This window comes from Amblyraja radiata, chromosome 4, assembly GCF_010909765.2.
Source record: "Amblyraja radiata isolate CabotCenter1 chromosome 4, sAmbRad1.1.pri, whole genome shotgun sequence".
Lineage (NCBI taxonomy): Eukaryota > Metazoa > Chordata > Chondrichthyes > Rajiformes > Rajidae > Amblyraja > Amblyraja radiata.
The window spans coordinates 63,459,463-63,478,944 of NC_045959.1; the positions used below are offsets into that span (position 1 = coordinate 63,459,463).

Here is a 19,482-nt window from a genome sequence, read left to right on the forward strand (position 1 = left end):
CTTATTTATAAATGCTGAAGTACACTAATGTAATTACATTGTTAAAACCTACAAAGATTCGTAGAAGAAACTGATATTGTGAAAAGACATGAGAATCATTTTTATTCTAAATAAATGACAGTTATAAAGCATGAATGTTCCAACAAAGCAAAAGTTTGACCCAGACAAGTATAGCATTTTCAGACCAGATTGGACCAAATGACTGCTGATGGTGTGTAAGTAACTTCCTAATCAAATCTGCTTTTGAAATGTTACTTCATGCAGCATAAACACAGTCATTATATATTTATGCCCACTAAAGCTACAAGTTTGCAGTGTACAGTCCTCTTTTAATCCATCTCCATCTTTTAACCAATGAGATACGGTGTGCTACACTATCCAAAATCTGTTATTCAGCTATGTGTGAATTACAAATTATCAACTCCTGGATTTTAGCACTGAATGCTATTGCATTCCAACTTTGACTGCAAAATGTCACAAAACCAATCTTGTAAAACAAATGTCTTGATAATGTCCTAGCAACATCTTGATGTCTCTTATTATATCAGTCACATGAGATGTTTCAGCTTTGTTTATGTAACATATCTGTAGTGCAATTCAAATTGTGGTCTTTCATTTGGTTTTTCATGGATTTATTACCTCTTTCCCAGTGTTGGCTCATTTTGTAAGATACCTGTAATCTTGTTAATAACATCAAGGCTAAAAATTAATGTTTCTGTATTTTAAAATCATTTATGACCAATCCTTACACATTTTCCTTTTGTCTTTTATCTGTAACATATTTGTGGCCTCAATTCATATGGCAAAGATTGATTATCTGCTGTTCTTCAATAGTTTCCATGCCAGCTGTTTTCACTACAGTATGGTCACAGGTGTGACATAGTGTATTTTCTATTTAAAATTAACCTCTGATTACATGCCGGATCAAATGGGCCAAATCATATTGACCCAGTACCTTCTATCTATCCCTTCCAGACATGCCTTGTCCAATGCAGAAGTAAATAAAACTTCAAGTAATTGAAGTAAAATAAAGTGATTAAAAATAAGTTTCCGTCACAATTAAACCCTGATTGATTTGGATCATATACCAAGCTCAGACTTTATTATTGCATGTACAGAGGTTTAAGTAGACTGCATCACCACAATTATGAGCATTAACCAACTCAATATATAACCATAAAAGCACATTCCAGCAGTCCAAAGATTTGAAACGCATATACATATCGATTTTTTGTTTTTGTTTTTCAGACACTGGAAGCCATTTTGAACTTCAAATATTCTGGTGGACCAGGGCACAGTGAAGGATACCACAGAAATCTTTCTTTGGGACTTCATGTGGATGTTGAGCCGTCAGTATTCTTCACAAGAGTCAGCACACTTCCTGCAACAAGGTACAGCTAGCCATATGAGATACGATATGTAACCTCAATGTTTATCTTCAAATTGTAATTGCCAGATATATTAGACGAAGGTATGAATAGAAACTCAGAGTCAAACAATCTAACATCATACTTGTATAATATCCTTCTAAATATAGAAATTCCATCGTCAGACGCAATTAGAAGAGAATGGGAAGAGGAATTAGGCCTAAAAATTTCCAAAGACAGATGGGAAAAATATCTCTTATGTATACATAATTGTTCGATTAATGTTAGACACATTTTAATCCAATTCAAAATACTGCACAGACTCTACTACTCAAAGACTAAACTGAATAAGATTTTTTCAAATATATCTCCTATTTGTGACAGATGTCTCCTTCAAGAAGCAACTATAACACACTCATTTGCCTCTTGCATAACAAAGACATAACTTTTGAAAAGGAATCTTTGAAATTTTCTCAAAATCATTCAAAACAAAACTGGACCCCCATACAGAACTGATTATTTTCAGAACAGCAGAAGCCTGCCCTGAGCTATCAATATTTCAAAGCCGTTTCCTTAATTATGGCCTGATAATGGCGAAAAAACGTATACTTAAATTTTGGAAAAATACATCTCCCCAACTCTTAAAATGTGGATTACAAACATGTCTGAGACACTACATCTTGAAGTTATGAGACTTGTCTTAGCAGGAAAATCAGAGCAGTTTTCAAAGATATGGATTCCTTTCATTGATTCATTACAAGGATAGTATGGTGCAACACAACGGAATTAAACCGATTTACGGACTGGGTGATGGGTGGGGAGAGAAATGAAGCAGGTATATCAACACTTTTTTTTTTTTTTTTTTTTCCGTTTTTGTCTTTTTTTTTTTTTACGTTTTTACTTACTCTTTGACTACACCCATTTGGTAGTTTAGGGGTTCTATTCTTACACATTCACTTTCTCTTTCACTTTCTTTCTTTCTTGCTCTTTCTCTCTTTTTCTATTTCATCTTTGCTAAAATTAAAATGGAAGCTGTAAATAAATAAATAAATAAATAAATAAAGATTGTGAAATAATCTGCATACAAGCCACTTTGTATTTAAATTGCCTTTTAATTAGTATAAAATGCCATTCACAGGAGTGATTTTAGAACACAGTTATTTGGTCATTTTTAGGCATGCTAGAAAGGACAGCATTTATTGGTTAGTTCTTATTGCCCTTAAGGTCGTGGGCAGTCATTTTAATTTGCTTCAGTCCTTATGGTGAAGTTAAACTTGTGTTGTGGCTGATGAGATCTAGTGACAATTCGGAAACATTGATACATTTCCACGTGCATATTATTTGCAACCTGAAAGAGAACCAACACAATGGTGTTTTGATGTATTACGTTGTTACAGCTACTATTGCTTTCCCATCAAGTTGTTCTTGCAGGTTTAGGATAAAGAAAGCCCGCCCATAAATTGCTATGAACTTTGAAAATATTACATGTTGTAACAGTAGTGCTCTGTCGGTGTACAAATGAATTTTTAGAGATGGGTATCAAATGTTTTGTCCTGTGGCGCTGAACTATTGAGTGTTGTAGGAACTGCATGTACCTTTGCAAATGACAAAGATTTCATAAGTCTTATACCTTGCAGAAGTGAAGAGATACTGAAAGGTCAGGAGGTAAAATGATTATTGCTAGATACACACCCTTTAACCTGCTTTCAGCTATAGAATTTAAGTGGCTGATCAATTTGCATTATTCACCTGTGGTGACCAACCCCCTACTGCTACCACTAAGGAATGTTCATCAGGGAAACATGGTAGTTGTGATGCAATGAGTATCAGGGGAAAGTGCTGTGACTATTATTGTAGCTGGTTACTGCCTAATTCTAGGGCGTCATTAATGTTATTTAGCTGATATCGGGCCATAATGTCATTAAGATCTTGTTACGTTGGCATGAACTGCTTCATCTTCTGAGGAGCATTCAATGGAATTGAATAATCATTACTTGTAAGGCAGATTTTTGAAGAAGTAGCCAATGATGGTCAGTCCAAAAAATATACAGTGCCCTCCATAATGTTTGGGACAAAAACCCATCGTTTATTTATTTGCCTCTGTACGCCATAATTTGAGATTTGTAATAAAACATAACACGTGGTTAAAGTGCACATTGTCAGATTTTAATAAAGGCCATTTTTATACATTTGGTTTCAACAATTATACCATGTAGAAATACATAGTCCCCCCATTTCAGGCACCATAATGTTTGGGACACAGCATGTAAATGAAACTAGTCATGTTTAGTATTTTGTTGCATATCCTTTGCATGCAATGACTGCTTGAAGTCTGCGATTCATGGGCATCACCAGTTGCTGGGTGTCTTCTCTGGTGATGATCTGCCAGGTCTGTATTGCAGCCATCTTTAACTTATGCTTGTTTTGGGGGATAGTCCCTTTCAGTTTTCTCTTCAGCACATAAAAGACATGCTCAATTGGGTTCAGATCGGATGATTGACATGGCCACTGAAGAATTGAACATTTTTTAGCTTTGAAAAACTCCTTTGTAGCTTTAGCAGTATGTTTGGGCTCATTGTTTTGCTGTAGAGTGAACCGCCGGCCAATGAGTTTTGAGGCATTTGTTTGAACTCGAGTAGATAGGATGTATCCATACACATCAGAATTAATTATGCTACTACCATCAGCAGTTGTATCATCAATGAAGATAAGTGACCCAGTACCTTCAGCAGTCATACATGCCCAGGCCATAACACCCCCACCACTGTGTTTCACAGATGAGGTGGTATGCTTTGGATCTTGGGCAGTTCCTTCTCTCTTCCATACTTTGCTCTTTCCATCACTCTGATATGTCAATCTTCGTCTCATCTGTCCACAAGACCTTTTTCCAGAACTCTGGTTGCTCTTTTAAGTACTCCTTGGCACACTGTAACCCGGCCATCCTATTTTTGCAGCTAACCAATGGTTTGCATCTTGCAGTGTAGCCTCTATATTTATGTTCATGAAGTCTTCTGCAGACAGTGGTCATTGACCAACCCACACCTGACTCCTGAAGAGTGTTTCTGATCTGTCGGACAGGTGATTGGGGATTTTTCTTTCTTGACCTGCCAATCCCTTTGCGATTAGTAAGCTCACCAGTGCTCTCTTTCTTCTTAATGATGTTCCAAACAGTTGATTTTGGTAAGCCAAAGGTTTGGCTGATGTCTCTAACAGTTGTATTCTTGTTTCTCAGTTTTATAATGGCTTCTTTGACTTTTATTGACACAACTTTGGTCCTCTTGTTGATAAACAGTAATAAAAGTTTGCAAAGGTGATGAAAAGATGGGAGGAAAGACTAGGTGCTGAGAGCTCTCTTGTAACTGCATTATGGAGGCATTTAAACACACCTGAGCAATTACAAACACCTGTGAAGCCATGTGTCCCAAACATTATGGTGTCCTGAAATGGGGGAACTATGTATAAACACATCTGTAATTTCTACATGGTGAAACCAAAATGTATAAAAATACCCTTTAATAAAATCTGACAATGCACTTTAACCACTTGTGATTTTTTTTCTATTACAAATCTCAAATTGTGGAATACAGAGGCAAATAAATAAATGATGGGTCTTTGTCCCAAACATTATGGAGGGCACTGTATACATCTGGATGGCACTGTATACCTGCAAAAGTGTTTTTAGGCAAAGATGATGGACTTCCTACAACTGCAACTTCAGTCAGTATAGAGAGATCTACTCGATTCCCATGGTCCTCTTTCCACAGCTCCCTGGAAGTGGCAACACAAGTAGAATGAGCAGTAATAAGCAGTAAAGAAAGCTTTCGGCATGCTTACACTCAATTCCCTGACTAGAAAAAGGTAAGAATGAGGAGGTCTGAGTGTGGAGTGATGGCTGTGGAGGCCAAACATTGGGCATTTGTAAGGTGAAGATTGATAGGTTCTTGATTAGGAAGGGTATAAAAGGTTATTGGGAGAAGGCAGGAGAATGTGGTTGAGGGTGAAACATAGATGAGCCATGGTTGAATGGCGAGTAGACATGATATGCTGAATGGCCTAATTCTTCTCCTATGTCTTATGGTCTTAAAATTCACAAAGTGCTGGAGTAACTCAGTGGGCCAAGCAACATATCTGGAGAACATGGATAGTTGACATTTTGGATTGTAACTCTTCAGACCAATAAATAGCTCTTGTGGCGCCACCTGGTGGATAGGCCACTTACTGAGCGAACCCTCGGCACTTGGACTGGCAGGGTCACGTGACTGTGTTTGGTGGGAAGGAGTTGTTACGTGGTTGAGGGGTGTGCCCTAGTATATAGTCAGAACTCTGGGAGAAACAATTCGTTAGATGTCCCCTTCCAGAGCAGCCAAAGTCTATATGGATAATATCTACTACTCCACCCTCGTTGACTTTCAATTAAATTAATGAGACATGATATCTCATGCACAACATGATGCTGTCTGTCCTTAACCAAACCCCGGCCTTCCCAATTGCTTGTATATCTTATGGCTCTGAATCTCCTCCAGTAACTTACCTTCCATAAATGTCAGGCTTACTGGTCTGTTTGTTTCCAGCCCTTTAAAGAAGGCATGACATTGACCACCCTCCTGGATCTCACCGTGGGTAATGATGATGCATAGGTCTCAGTGAGAGCTCTCGCAATTTCCTCTCTAGCTTTTTGCATACTTTTTCATGCCCACGGGGATTTATCTACTTTGAAGTCATCCATCACCTTTTCTACTGTAATACGGACTTTTTACGGGACATCGCTGTTAACTTTACCGAGTTCCCTAGTCTTCAAATCTTTTTCCGAGGTAGAAACGGAGGAGTCATTTTCATTGAGGATCTCGTCAATCTTCTGCTCTTAACCAGATTATGGATCTATCACCTGCACTCTTAACTCGTTGATACCTGTTATCCAATGGCAGTGATATTGTCAGCAAATATACCAACAGTTTTGGTTAGTCTGGTTTATAGAAAGTACAAAATGGGATACCTTCAGACAGGTATTAAGTTGTCTGCAATAAGGCCGTCAACACTAAGCGAGTTGAGATGGAGCCAGAAACCAGTGATGTAATTTGAGCTGGAAATAGATTATGTTAATGGTGAGGTGAGATCAGAATCTTGGCTAAGAGTTAAATAGGATGGCACAATTTTTCATATATTGTTTCTGTGTCAGCAAAATGACAAGTGAGAAGAATGGAATCGGTATAAAAACTTAAAATGCAGTAATACTCAACGTGTTAGATAAATATTTTGAAAGAGTAACATTGCTAACATTGCACAATCTTTAGAACTGGCAAAGAGAAAAACAAAGTTATATGCACAGTGCAGGTCATATTTTAGAAAGGATTTAACAGCGTAACACTAAATGTGCATATCCTTAGGCCATTATGAAAATAAGTTTTCAATGTACATGCGATTTTATTTTTAATCTGTGTAATATGCGAGTTCGGTATTTCAAATGCGTATTCCCAGGTCATAGGTCATTCGCGATAAACCTTCTCGCCAACTGAGCTGCTGCGTGCATACAGCCCCACGTTTCATCCGTATTTTCCAGTTTTGCTTCTTTGATGATAGAAAATACTGCTTTCAAAACTATTAACTAGGTGTATTTATAGTTCATTTGTACAAAAACGATGATGATTTTGTTGGTTTTATTGCTTTATGCTTCGGTGTTTTATTGCTTTATGCTTCGGAACATATAACTGTTATACCAGTGTCTCAAACTAACTACTATGTTCAGTAGACATAATATTGCTTTAAGAACTTTGGCAACAAACTTTTACAGTTTACCGTGATATATTTGGATTTGTTCACTCCTTGCGGTATAGTAATGTAACTTTTACAATGGCAGGTATGTAGGACATCGGCAGTAAGTATGGTGATCATTCAGGTCGCTTTGTGTTTTAATTATTTAACTCAGCTGAAAATAAACAAACTGTTGAAACAGACTCTCGCTCTCGCAACTGCCGTTGCAGTGTCAACCCTTGTGGGTCCATCATTTGCATGCCGCTGGAAATTAAATCTCCCCCCACACTCCTCCACTCTCTCTCACACTCCTCGCGAACAGCCAGACGCTACAATGGGCAGAATGGTCCTTTCGTTCGTTAATCCAGCCCACAGTCTCTTATGGAGCCGGTTTCATATATTTAACCGCGACCGGCCGCGTTTAACCAGCACTCTGGGAACTCGGCATCTGTTGGGGACGAGGAGGGTTCGAGAAGGAAGGCAGGGACAACTTAGAATCCAGCAGCAGAATGGCTCTGTTAATGGGTTCATGCCACAGTGAGTTCAGTTCAGAAAGAACACGCGGCCACTGGCTCATGAGATTGATCCTATTATTGACCAACAGGCGGTGGAATCCGTTTGTGACAGATTCCTCAGTGAGACGTGTCCACAGGAGCGGGTGTTCATTCTGATCAATAACTCGGGCACAGTGAACTTCACAATGTAAAACCATCCCAGTTAAAACCGTCCCGGAGAGCTGCCTTGCCCGTCCACTGGGACAACTCTGGGCAAGGTCTCGCTGGAGGCAAGAACAACATTCTAGTCACTAAAAAAATACACTTGCGGGCTGGATGATTTCGGGTTACGGGCCGGATCTGGCCCGTGGCCCATAGGTTGCTGACCCCTGCCTTAACGGTACATTCACACTGCCTGTAGGTAAAGCATCAGCCCACATCACACTGATACAGTCGCTGCCTGCCTCAGGTTAAATATATTTTTACACATAAATTATGAATAAAGATAAGAAAACGTTTCAAACACGTAATATTTTCTTATTCCAGTAGCAAACACATTAAGGATTAAATGAAAATAATAGGTTCTTTAATTTTTTTGAATATCTCATAATTGCAGATTAATGAACTGAACTAGCTGGGGCTGTGTAAGTAGTGTGTGAACAGCAGAACAAGAAAGGAAGCTATTGAGTTGACAGAATTCTAGATTAATTAATTGGTAGAATCGCTAACAATAGGGTTTTTTTCCCGAATGACCTTTGACATATCCCATGATTCCTTACATTTATCGGGTTTACCAAACTCGCTTATCAAAATCTTTGCTAAAGTCTGAATATTGAAATATTAAATGATTAAGATTTGTGAACAAAAACATAATTGAAAGCTGTGTAAAACCTATTTATCCCTACTTGTAAACACAAATTAATGGTTTGTTCTGGGTCATTTTATAGGTTGCAGGATAAACTTGGTGCTACCTTACAGCAATGTTTTCTACAACAACAAAAATACTGACTCTGCTTTCCTTTACAATCAGTGCAATGCATGACTTAGCTGTTAGTTTGTTGTCTTGCTATCTACAGCGAGCTTCTGACTGCGTTTTCTGTTTTTTTTGGCGGATGTGCTGCATCCAGAAAGCCAAGATTTAGGTTTTGCATATGCTGATCATGTGATGTCAGCTATTTCATATATCTTTCGATTGTGAATTTATGATACCAGGACTAGTGATGTGATTCTGTTTTCAGCAAAGAAGATGGTAAATCACTGGTAGCTTATTATAAATTGAAATGAACTGACAAATCTTTCATTTACATTCATTGTAAATCAGATATTGAGTTCCCCAGGTGAGATGAATGATATTTGAGTCAGCATTTTCTTCTTGATAAGGAATGTGTTTGAGCTAATGTGCTACTTCAGCGTATCTCCTTTGCTTCATGCTGCCACTAATAGAACAGCTTGAGCTCTATGCTGCAAATATACTTCAAAGATGGAAATGGAGAAAGAATCCTCAAGAATGGCTGCTGCATTGATGGAAGGGGGAGGGAGAGAGTCTTGGGATCTCATAAGACCTGAACAGCCTGGTGGAGAACATTACCCACATAGGACGTCCTTTTTGCTGTGGAGATACTCTAGGACTCCAGCTTGGTGCTCCTGGCATCCAGTTGCCTTAATCTCTAAGGCATAACTGCATGAGTTCAGTTTATGAATGCCCATTCTTTGGGGAAATCTGGAGTGGTATCAAAATCCCCTGTCTTCTCTTGTGGGCTGTAGAAAAAAAACCATATGGTTTTCTTATGTCCATGACCATGACCTATTTAATGTCACAGTGATCAACAAACTGATGTTGCATCGATCAATAGCTGTGGCCTAATATGGCCCTAAGCTCAGAGTGATGATTGACACAAAAAACTAGAGTTACTCAACGGGTCAAGCAGCATCTCTGGAGAAAAGGAATAGGTGACATTTTGGGTTGAGACCCTGCTTCTGACTGAGAGTCAGGGGAAAGGGAAACGAGAGATATAGACGGTGATGTAGAGAGATATAGAACAAATGAATTAAAGATATGCAAAAAAGTAACGATGGTAAAGGAAACAGCCCATTTTTAGCCGTGTGTTTGGTGAGAACGAGTTATAGACAGTGACTCAACAAGATGACTTTGAAGCTGGTAAGACTTGGGTGGGGGAAAGATGGAGAGAGAGGGGGTATGCAAGGGTTACTTGAAGTTAGCTCAGAATAACCATGACATTGATATTATTCAGTACGGTAACAGGCCCTGCGGTCCACACTGTCCGTGGCCAACATGATGCAACATGAACAAATCTTCTCTGCCTGCATATGATCCATATTTCTCCATTCCCTGAATATAATAATAATAATAATAATACATTTTATTTATGGGCGCCTTTCAAGAGTCTCAAGGACACCTTACAAAAATTTAGCAGGTAGAGGAAAAACATGTAAGGGGAATGAAATAAATAGTAGAGACATGACTAGTACACAAAGTAAAGACAGAATTCAATTCAAAACACAATATGAGGCAATTAATGCACAGATGAAAAGGGAGGGGGACGTGGGGCTAAGGATAGGCAGAGGTGAAGAGATGGGTCTTGAGGCGGGACTGGAAGATGGTGAGGGACACGGAATTGCGGATCAGTTGGCGGAGGGAGTTCCAGAGCCTGGGAGCTGCCCTGGAGAAGGCCCCAAAACTGCGGAGGTTGGACTTGTGGATGGAGAGGAGACCGGCTGATGTGGATCTGAGGGACCGTGAGGGTTGGTAGGGGGAGAGGAGGTCAGTGAGATATGGGGGGGGCCAGATGGTGGAGGGCTTTGTAGGTGAGGATAAGGATTTTGTAGGTGATCCGGTGGGAGATGGGAAGCCAGTGAAGTTGTTTGAGGACTGGAGTGATGTGATGCCAGGATTTGGTGTGGGTGATGAGTCGGGCGGCTGCGTTCTGGACCAGTTGGAGTCGGTTGATGTAGGTGGAGCTGATGCCAAGGAGAAGTGAGTTGCAATAGTCCAGTCGGGAGGAGATGAAGGCATGGATGATATGTGCCCATCTAAAAGCCTCCTAAATGCCAGTATCATATCTGCTTCTACCACCACCCCTGTCTATGTGTTCCAGACACTCACCACTCAATTAGTTTTTTTTTAAGTTGCCCTGCACATTTCCTTTAAATTTTTCTCCTCTGTTTTTTGGACCGGAGGCTTATGTCGAGTAGCACTCCTCAGGGATCTGAGCTGGGTCCTTTGTTGTTTGTGGATTATATCAACAATTTGGATGAGTATCTACAAGGCATCATTAACAAGTTTGCAGATGACACGAAGGTGGGTGGAATTGTAGATAGCAATGATGGTTATCTGAATTGGTTGAGCAGGTGAGCTGAGGATGGTTAATGGAGTTTAATACAGATAAGTGCGAGGTGTTGCATTTTGAGAAGTCAAACTAGGGCAGGACCTGCACAATGAATGGCAAGGCACTAGCGAGTGTTGTTGAGCAGAGGAAGTGCAGGTACATAGTTCCTTGAGAGTGTTGTCACAGGTGGATGAAGTGGTCAAGACGACTTTTGACACTTGGGCCATCATCATTTCGAGTATTGAATATAGAAGTTGGGAGGTCATGGTATACTTGCACAAGACATTGGTGAGGCCACATTTGGATGTCCTCATCACATCCGAGATGTCCTCATTCTTGCTGGAACGGGGGTTCCCCTCTCCAATCATAGATGAGGCCCTCACTCATGTCTCCCCAGTACCCTGCAGCTCCGCACTTGCTCCAACTCCCCCTAGTCGCAACGGAGACAGAGTCCCCCTAGTCCTTACCTTTCACCCCATCAGCCGTTGCAAACAACACATAATCCTCCGAAATTTTCGCCACCTACAACGGGATCCCAACACTAGTCACATCTTCCCATCTCCACCCCTTTCCACATTCCGCAGACTCTGTTCCCTCCACAACTCCCTGGTTAACTCATCCCTTCCCACCCAACCTTCCCCTGCAACCGCAGAAGATGCAACTTGTCCCTTTACCTCCTCCCTCGACTCTGTCCAGGTACCCTGACAGTCTTTTTAGGTTAGGCAGCTTACAACCCAGTAGGATGAATATTGATTTCTCTAACTTCAGGTAGTCCTGGCATTCCCACTCTCTCTATCCCTCCCCTACCCAAGTCGCATTAGCTTCTCAATTTCACCCAACTAACAGCTAACAATGACTTGTTTCCTTTATCATTGTTACTTTTTTGCATATCTTTCATTCGTTGTTCTTTATCTCTCTACACCTCTCATCATCTATATCGCTCATTTCCCTTATCCCTAACCAGTCTGAAGAAAGGTCTCGACCCGATACATCACCCATTCCTTCTCTCAAGGGATGCTGCTTGTCTTGCTGCTTTTTGTGTCTATCTTTGGTTTAAACCAGCATCTGCAGTTTCTTCCTATGCAGTTGGAGTATTGCGTTCAGTTTTGGTCACCTTGTATATGAAAATATATTGTCAGGCTGGGAAGGGTGCAGAGAAGATTTACATGGATGTCGCCGGGTCTCTGGGGCCTGAGTTACAGGGAGAGGTTGAGCAGTCTAGGACTTTATTCCTTGGAGCATAGGAGTATGAGGGGTGATCTTATAGAGGTGTTTAAGACCACGAGAGGACTGTATATGGTAAATGCAGAATCTTTTACCCAGTAGGGGAATCCAGAAAAAGAAGATATAGCTTTAAGGTGAGGGAGGATAAATTTTATAAGAACCTGAGGGGCAATTTGTTTACACACAGGGTGGTGGGTATATGGTGTTTAAGAAGGAACTGCAGATGTTGGAAAATCAAAGGTACACCAAAATGCTGGAGAAACTCAGCGGGTGCAGCAGCATCTATGGAGCGAAGGAAATGAGCTACCAGAGGAGGTAGTTGAGGCAGGTACTATTACAACATTTAAAAACATTTGGACAGGTAAATGAATAGGATAGGTTTAGAAGGGATATGGGCCGTTGGGACGTGTAGATGGGGCATGTTCGTCGGCATGGGCAAATTGAGCCAAAGGACTCGTTTTCATACCCTATGACTCCATACCAACATCTGCCTATCTTGTGTCTACATTTTACTGCTAACCCGCACCTGTCCCTTTACCTCCCCCCTCGACTCTATCCAAGGACCCAAACAGTCTTTCCAGGTGAGGCAGAGATTCACTTGCACCTCCTCCAACCTCATCTACTGTATCCGCTATTCCAGGTGTCAACTTTATATCGGTCGAGACCAAGCGCAGGCTCGGCGATCGTTTCGCTGAACACCTTTGCTCAGTCTGTCTTAATTTACTTGATCTCCCAGTGGCTCAGCATTTCAACAACCCCTCCCATTCCTAATCTGACCTTTCTGTCCTATGCCACCTCCATTGTCAGAGTGAGGCCCAGCACAAATTGGAGGAAGAGCACCTCATATTTTGCTTGGGTAATTCACACCCCAGCAGTATGAACATTGACTTCTCTAACTTCAGATAGCCCTTGCTTTCCCTCTCTATCCCTCCCCCTTCTCAGTTCTCCCACTAGCCTTACTGTCTCCAACTAAATTCTATCTTTGTCCCTCCCCCTCCCCTGACATCAGTCTGAAGAAGGATCTCGACCTGAAACGTCACCCATTCCTTCTCTCCAGTGATGCTGCCTGACCCGCTGAGTTACTCCAGCATTTTGTGTCTATACGGAGATGCAGAAACACACAATATTTTGCCCACTTTCGGTTGCACAGACCTTTTTCAGCATTCCGTGAGTGAATTTCAAGGCCTTTATCTCACAATAGCATAGCAATTCAATGTGCTAAGGAGTAAATTATAAAGCCATAAAGCAGTTATTGTAACTCAGGTGGACCACAAAGAACTCTCTAGTCTATGAAGAGTTTGTCTCAAGTATTTTAATGGTAGAAATGTTAAATGAGTGGCTCAGTGTTCAGGGTAAAAAAAAGCGAACATTTAGAAGAAATATCCCCTTTGTTGTACATTATTCATTGTATTGCCTGCTCCTTCAGGCTTGGAGCAAACGAAGCAGGCATGCTTGAACAAACTGCTACGGCTATAAAATATCCATAACGGAATGGTGGTCTCAATTACATCTGTTATACTTAAAAGTAGTGTTTGATGTATTTGTGTGCTATTTGTTATTGTTTCTCTCTGTCACTTAGAATTTGCTCCATTTTACTTTTTTGGAAATTATCCGAGAATTTGATTCGATTGCCGCTGCCTTCCGGATATCCACACTGATGTACAGTACATCAAAATCCCAGTTCCGAATATGGATAGGTGACGTTTTGGTTAGGAGTCTGAAGAAGGATCCCAACCCGAAACGTCACATATCCATGTTTTCCGGATATGCGGCATGACCCGCTGAGTTACTCCAGCATTTTGTCTCTCTTTTTATAAATAAGCATCTCCAGTTCCTTGTTTCTACATTCATCCATTGACTATGTACATTCATCCATTGAATATGTCCAAGCCTTCAAATTTGATGTTGCTTTAGAATTGTGTACTTTTAAAGATCCAAATGTATCGGAATGTGTACTCTATACTTCCAAGATGTGTACAGGTCTGTTTTTTTATGAACTCATGGATTATTAGTGATATTGGATCCCAATTAAATGGGTAGACACTAAAATGTAATTGAAATATTGATAGTAGGGACTCGGTCATATCTTACCCTAGTATATTGGTCATCTTCAGTCCAAAATTGTGATATGTTTAGAAAAATTGTAATGTTGAAAATGATCCTCTGAGTGTGTCATCATTGCTGTGTAATCTACAATTTGCAGATATCTGGTGATAAATTTGTGACCTTTTATTTTTGCCCAGATAAGCGATGGATTGAATAGTATTCTAGCTATTCAAATGTGCTACTTCAGTAGGTGTTCCAAATGCATGTTTACTGCAGGAGTGCAAAGGAGGTTTCACGTTTGTTTAGAGTCCAAATGGACTTGACTCCACGGTTATGTAAAAAGGTTTTGAGTAATCTTAGTAGATTCTGCCTTTTCATATCTACATAGAGGAACTTTACTTTGAGGAACCTTGGAGGACAGCCAGTCTTTGCCAGCTATTTGAACCAAACTACTCTGCATAGAAGATTGAAGCCAATCTTGAAGGTTGAGATCAATAAATGCTGTATGAAGTGGTTCTCTCTGTTCTCTGCAATTGCTGTTCGGCTGCCTTAAAAAAAATAATGTCCACAGTTGACTGCTCTGCTCAGCTGCTTCACTGCAGCTTGCCGCAATCTTCCTCCTGCAAGGATATGAAGTCGATAGAAGATGACATTTGCAAATAGCCTGTTGGTAATGACGATGTTGACTACTGATGATCCAGTAGTTTTCCAGTTGCTGCATCATCAGAAGCTTTGTGGAACTTCTCAATTATTGATGCACTTATAATTTCCCAAACAAGTTGAAGGCGTCCTTTCGCATTAATGGCCACATCAGACACCAATATTTCTGAAGTACACCTTTGTGCACTCCATTTTATTATAGTGGGCAAAGATTGGTTATATTTGTTGATAATGCATATTTAACATAAACAAAAACAAAGTCATTTGGGCGAGGGACTAAAGGGTGAGAAAATGACAGCTGCAAAATTAGAAATTATTCATCAGTAAATTTTCATTTTATGCACACATGTTCAGAATCTGAACCATTTTTATTCTGTAGAATACAAAGTGCTGGAGTAACTCAGTGGGGCAGGATCGCTGCAGAATGTGGCTAGGTGACATTTTTGGGAAAGGTCCTGTCCAAAAACGTTGCCTGTTCATATCCTTCAGAGATGCTGCCCGGCATGCTGAGTTACTCCAGATCACTGTTTTTGGCCATATAGAACATTTTAAACATTATAGTTCAATATCCCCATCTCGTCTGGTTTTCTTACCTTCAAGTCTTAATGAGTTTCTCATCATAGTCTGTGTTCCTGTTAACTTAGCCCTTTGCCTCATCTGTTCATGGAGTCAGGCCATGCCTGCTGCCTGTCCCAATACTGAACACATCCACATATAAATCCTAATTAGTTATATTGATGTGTTTGGATGAAAGCTGTGGCTAGTTTCAACAATCCATTATGTAAAATGGTTGGCATCCATGTAAATATATTGTGGTTATTTTCAAGAATTGATTATGTCAAGTGACTACAACCTGTGTAAATATTGAGTAGCTGCTATTTGAATCAATAGCAGTCTTTATTCGTGTAGGTGTGCCCAGGTGATTAACATTGCCATTTATTCATGTCAATAAAAGACTGAGAACTCTGCGATATCAATATGGATGCAATAGAAATAATTTGAAGGCTGGAGTTTACTTATTTACAATTGTTCCGATTAACAATACACTTTGACTCTAGCTCTTGCACAGCTCCCTAATATTTGTTTCCAACTCCTGCATTAATACTGCAACATGCAAGTTTAGTTTGCTCAGCTGTTTTCACCAGAACCTCATTGCTATCAGTTGTTAATTGTGCGGTATTGCACTTTGTGAGGAACATAAGCAGAAAATATAGTTAATGGCAAGACCCTTAATAGCACTGATGTACAAAGGGATATTGGGATCCAAGCCTATAGCTGTCTGAAAGTGATAGCAGTAATAGAAAGAGTGGTAAAGAAGGCTTAAGATATGCTTACTTTCATCGATTGGTCCATTGCGTATAAGAATCAGGAAGTCATGTTGCAGCTTTATATAATTTTGGTTCGGCCACGTTTCTGCATCATTACAGGAATAATGTGGATGCTTTGGAGAGGGTGCAGGAAAGGTTTATCCAAATCTTGGATTAGAGGGTATTAGCTGTAAGAAGAGGTTGGACAAACTTGGCTTGTTTCCTTTGGAGACTGAGGATATATAAAATTATGAGAGGCAGAGATAACGTAGACAATCATAACTTTTTTATGGCTAGAAATGTGAAAGACTAGCTGCTGCTTCTTGTTGTCGGCGGTCTCTATGTCTGTTCAACACTCGACCGTCACCGCCTCCTCTTGGTGCTCTGTCCCCACTCGGTCTCTTCCTCTCCTCCACCGCAGACGCCACCTCCTTCTCCTGTCGCTCTGTCCACTCTAGTTGAGTGGTACCAGAACAATAATCTTAATCTTAATGTTAGCAAGACCAAGGAGTTTTTTGTTGACCATAGGAAGGGAAGCATGAACCTGTCTTCATCGGTGGGATGCACCTCTGGTGATCTGTCCTTCTTCTTCTTGCCTATGGCGTGCACAGCCTAAAGTTGTAGGACAACTTGTTCTATTTAATCTTATTTGATTGTGCACGCCAGGTTGATTGCATTCGTGGAAACAGGGTGGACCGCGTGAAGGTTGCAATCTCCCACCCCGATCTGTCCTCAGTCCAGGGCGTTGAAGCAGTCACAAAGAAAACTCATCAATGCCTCTGCTTCCCTAGAAATTTGAACAGATTCAGACATTGCTAAATACCCTATCGAACGTCTACAGGTGTCGGTAGACAGCATACAGACTGGTTGTATCACAACCTCGTCAAATTAACTCAAGCACGTGCTGCCTTAAGAAAGTGGCGAATATCATCAAAGAACCACACCACCTTTGGCACACTCTCATCACCCTGATATCGTGGGGAAGAAGATATTGGAGTGTGACAACTACAGATTCAGGAACAGTTTCTTCCCAGGAACCATCAGGCTCTTGAGTCACACAGCACAAGCCTAACCACAACCCTACTTCAACTACTCTACCATGGACTTTACATGTATTGCACTATTATGACCTGGTTACTGGTATAACTGATAATTTATTGCATTATTTTTTTATTGGTTTATGTTTATTATTGTCATATGTACTGAGGTACAGTGAAATGCTTTGATTGCATGCTAATCAAACATATCAGATGTAACATTCATGAATACAAACTCAAGTATAATTAATCCATTAGAGCAAAGGGGAAGATACAGAGTGCAGAACATAGTTCTCAGCATTGCAGTGCATCAGTTCCATAGGTAAAGTCCAATGCCCACAACGCGGTAGAGGTGAATTGGACAATACCCTAGCTTATGGAAGGACTACACCGAAGCCTGATAACAGAGGGGAAGAAGCTGTTTCTGAATTTGTTTGTTGGCATACATGCCACTGGGGATAAATGGGACTACTGTAGATAGGGTGATCAGCTTGAAATACCTGGGAGTCCACCACAGAGCATCTGACATGGACAACACACACTGGTGAGAAAGGCAAGGCAGTGCCTTTACCACCTCAAGCAGCTGAGGAAATTCAGAATCTCTCTGAGGATCCTTCAATCCTTCTACTCTGGTGCTGTAGAAAGCATCCTGTCCAGAAACATCTCAATCTGGTTTGGAAACAGCTCTGCCCAGGGCAGGAAGGCTCTGCAGAGAGTAGTGTGTTCAGCCGAACGCACCATGGGAACTACACTCACCCCCCTGCAGGACCTATACACCAGGATGTGCAGATCCAGAGCCAGCAAGATCATGAAGGACCCCTACCACCCCAGCAACGGACTGTTCCAGTTGCTACGGTCAGGCAAGCGCCTCCGGTGACACGCTGCGAAAACAGAGCGTATGAGATGGAGTTTCTTCCCACAGGTCATCAGGACTGTAAATTCTTTTTTAATTTTTTTATTTATTAGAAGCAAATGTACAAAAATATAACCAGCGGCATATGACACAATACAGTTATTGTACAGCTTCAATTTTGACTTTTAGCTATAGTTAAGAGAAAAGAAGAGAGAAAAAGAAAGAGAGAGAAAAAGTGGAATGTGCATGGATAGAACCCCTAGACTACCAAAGTGGTGTAGCCAAAGAAGGATTGTAAATTCTGATCTCACCAGCGAGTAATTACTGTTGTGTCTTTTAAAAAAATGTAAATACTGGTTCTGTTCTGTTCTGTTGTTCTGTTAATCCCGCAGGCATTGCCACTTTATTTCACTATCTTGTACGTGTATGTGACAAATAAAGTTGACGACTTGATTTCAAGCTTCAATACCTTCTACTGGACGTTAGCAGGGAGAAGGAATGCCTTTGATTATGTTGGTTGCTTTTCCGAGTCAACATGAAGTGCACTTGGAATCAATGTGAGGAAGTCTGGTTGGTGTGATGGACTTGGCTACATACCCCTATCTCTGCTGTTTGCATGCAAGTGGAGACGGGTTGGTTAGTAAATATGCAGATCACACCAAGATTGCTCGGGTCGTGGCTGTGTGAAGGCTGTCAGACTCATAGTGATATGAATCAGCTAAGGAAGTGAGCAGAGAAATGGCAGATGGAGTTTAATCTGAGCATGTGAGGTACAGGAGGTTAAATGTAAGGAGAAAATCTACAAATAATGGCATGACCCTTAACAGCATTGATGTTCAATGGGATCTTGGAGAAGTTCATAACTCCCTGAAAGTGTCAGCACAAGTTGATAGAATGGTAAAGAAGGCATATGGTTTACTTACTTTCATAGGTCAGGACATTGCGTGTGAGAGTCAGGAAGTCACGATGCAGCTTTATAGGACTTCACTTAGGCCGCATTTGGAGTAGTTCATACAGTTCTGGTCACCCCCTTACAGGAAGGTTGTGGAGGCTTTGGAAAGGGTGCAGAGGCGGTTTACCAGAAAGATGCCTGAATCAGAGGGTATTAGCTGCAGGTTGGACAGACTTGTATTACTTTCTCTGAAATGCTGGAGGTTGCAGGAAGACCAGATAGAAATATATAAAATTATGAGAGACATTGATTGGGTTGACCGACAGCCAACTTTTTTCCCAGATGGAAAAATACTACAAGTTTTAAGATGAGGGCAAAGTTTAAAGTAGTTGTGAGAGGCAAGTTTTGTTGACACAGAGGGTGGCGAGTGCCTGGAAGGTGCTGCGAGGGGTAGTGTTTGAGGCAGATATGATAATGGCATTTAAGAGACCTTTAGATAGGGATATG

General features: G+C 40.8%; 1 protein-coding gene across 9 annotated transcripts in view; it reads left to right on the forward strand.

The window, feature by feature from the left end:
• trappc9 (trafficking protein particle complex subunit 9) overlaps window positions 1–19,482 on the forward strand; it is a 575,858-nt gene that overhangs the window by 237,237 nt on the left and 319,139 nt on the right. For all 9 annotated transcript variants that reach the window (XM_033019648.1, XM_033019645.1, XM_033019642.1 and 6 more), the window contains one exon: window positions 1,249–1,391. In XM_033019648.1, coding sequence (XP_032875539.1) covers window positions 1,249–1,391 — 143 coding nt within the window. The remainder of the gene's footprint in view (window positions 1–1,248; window positions 1,392–19,482) is intronic.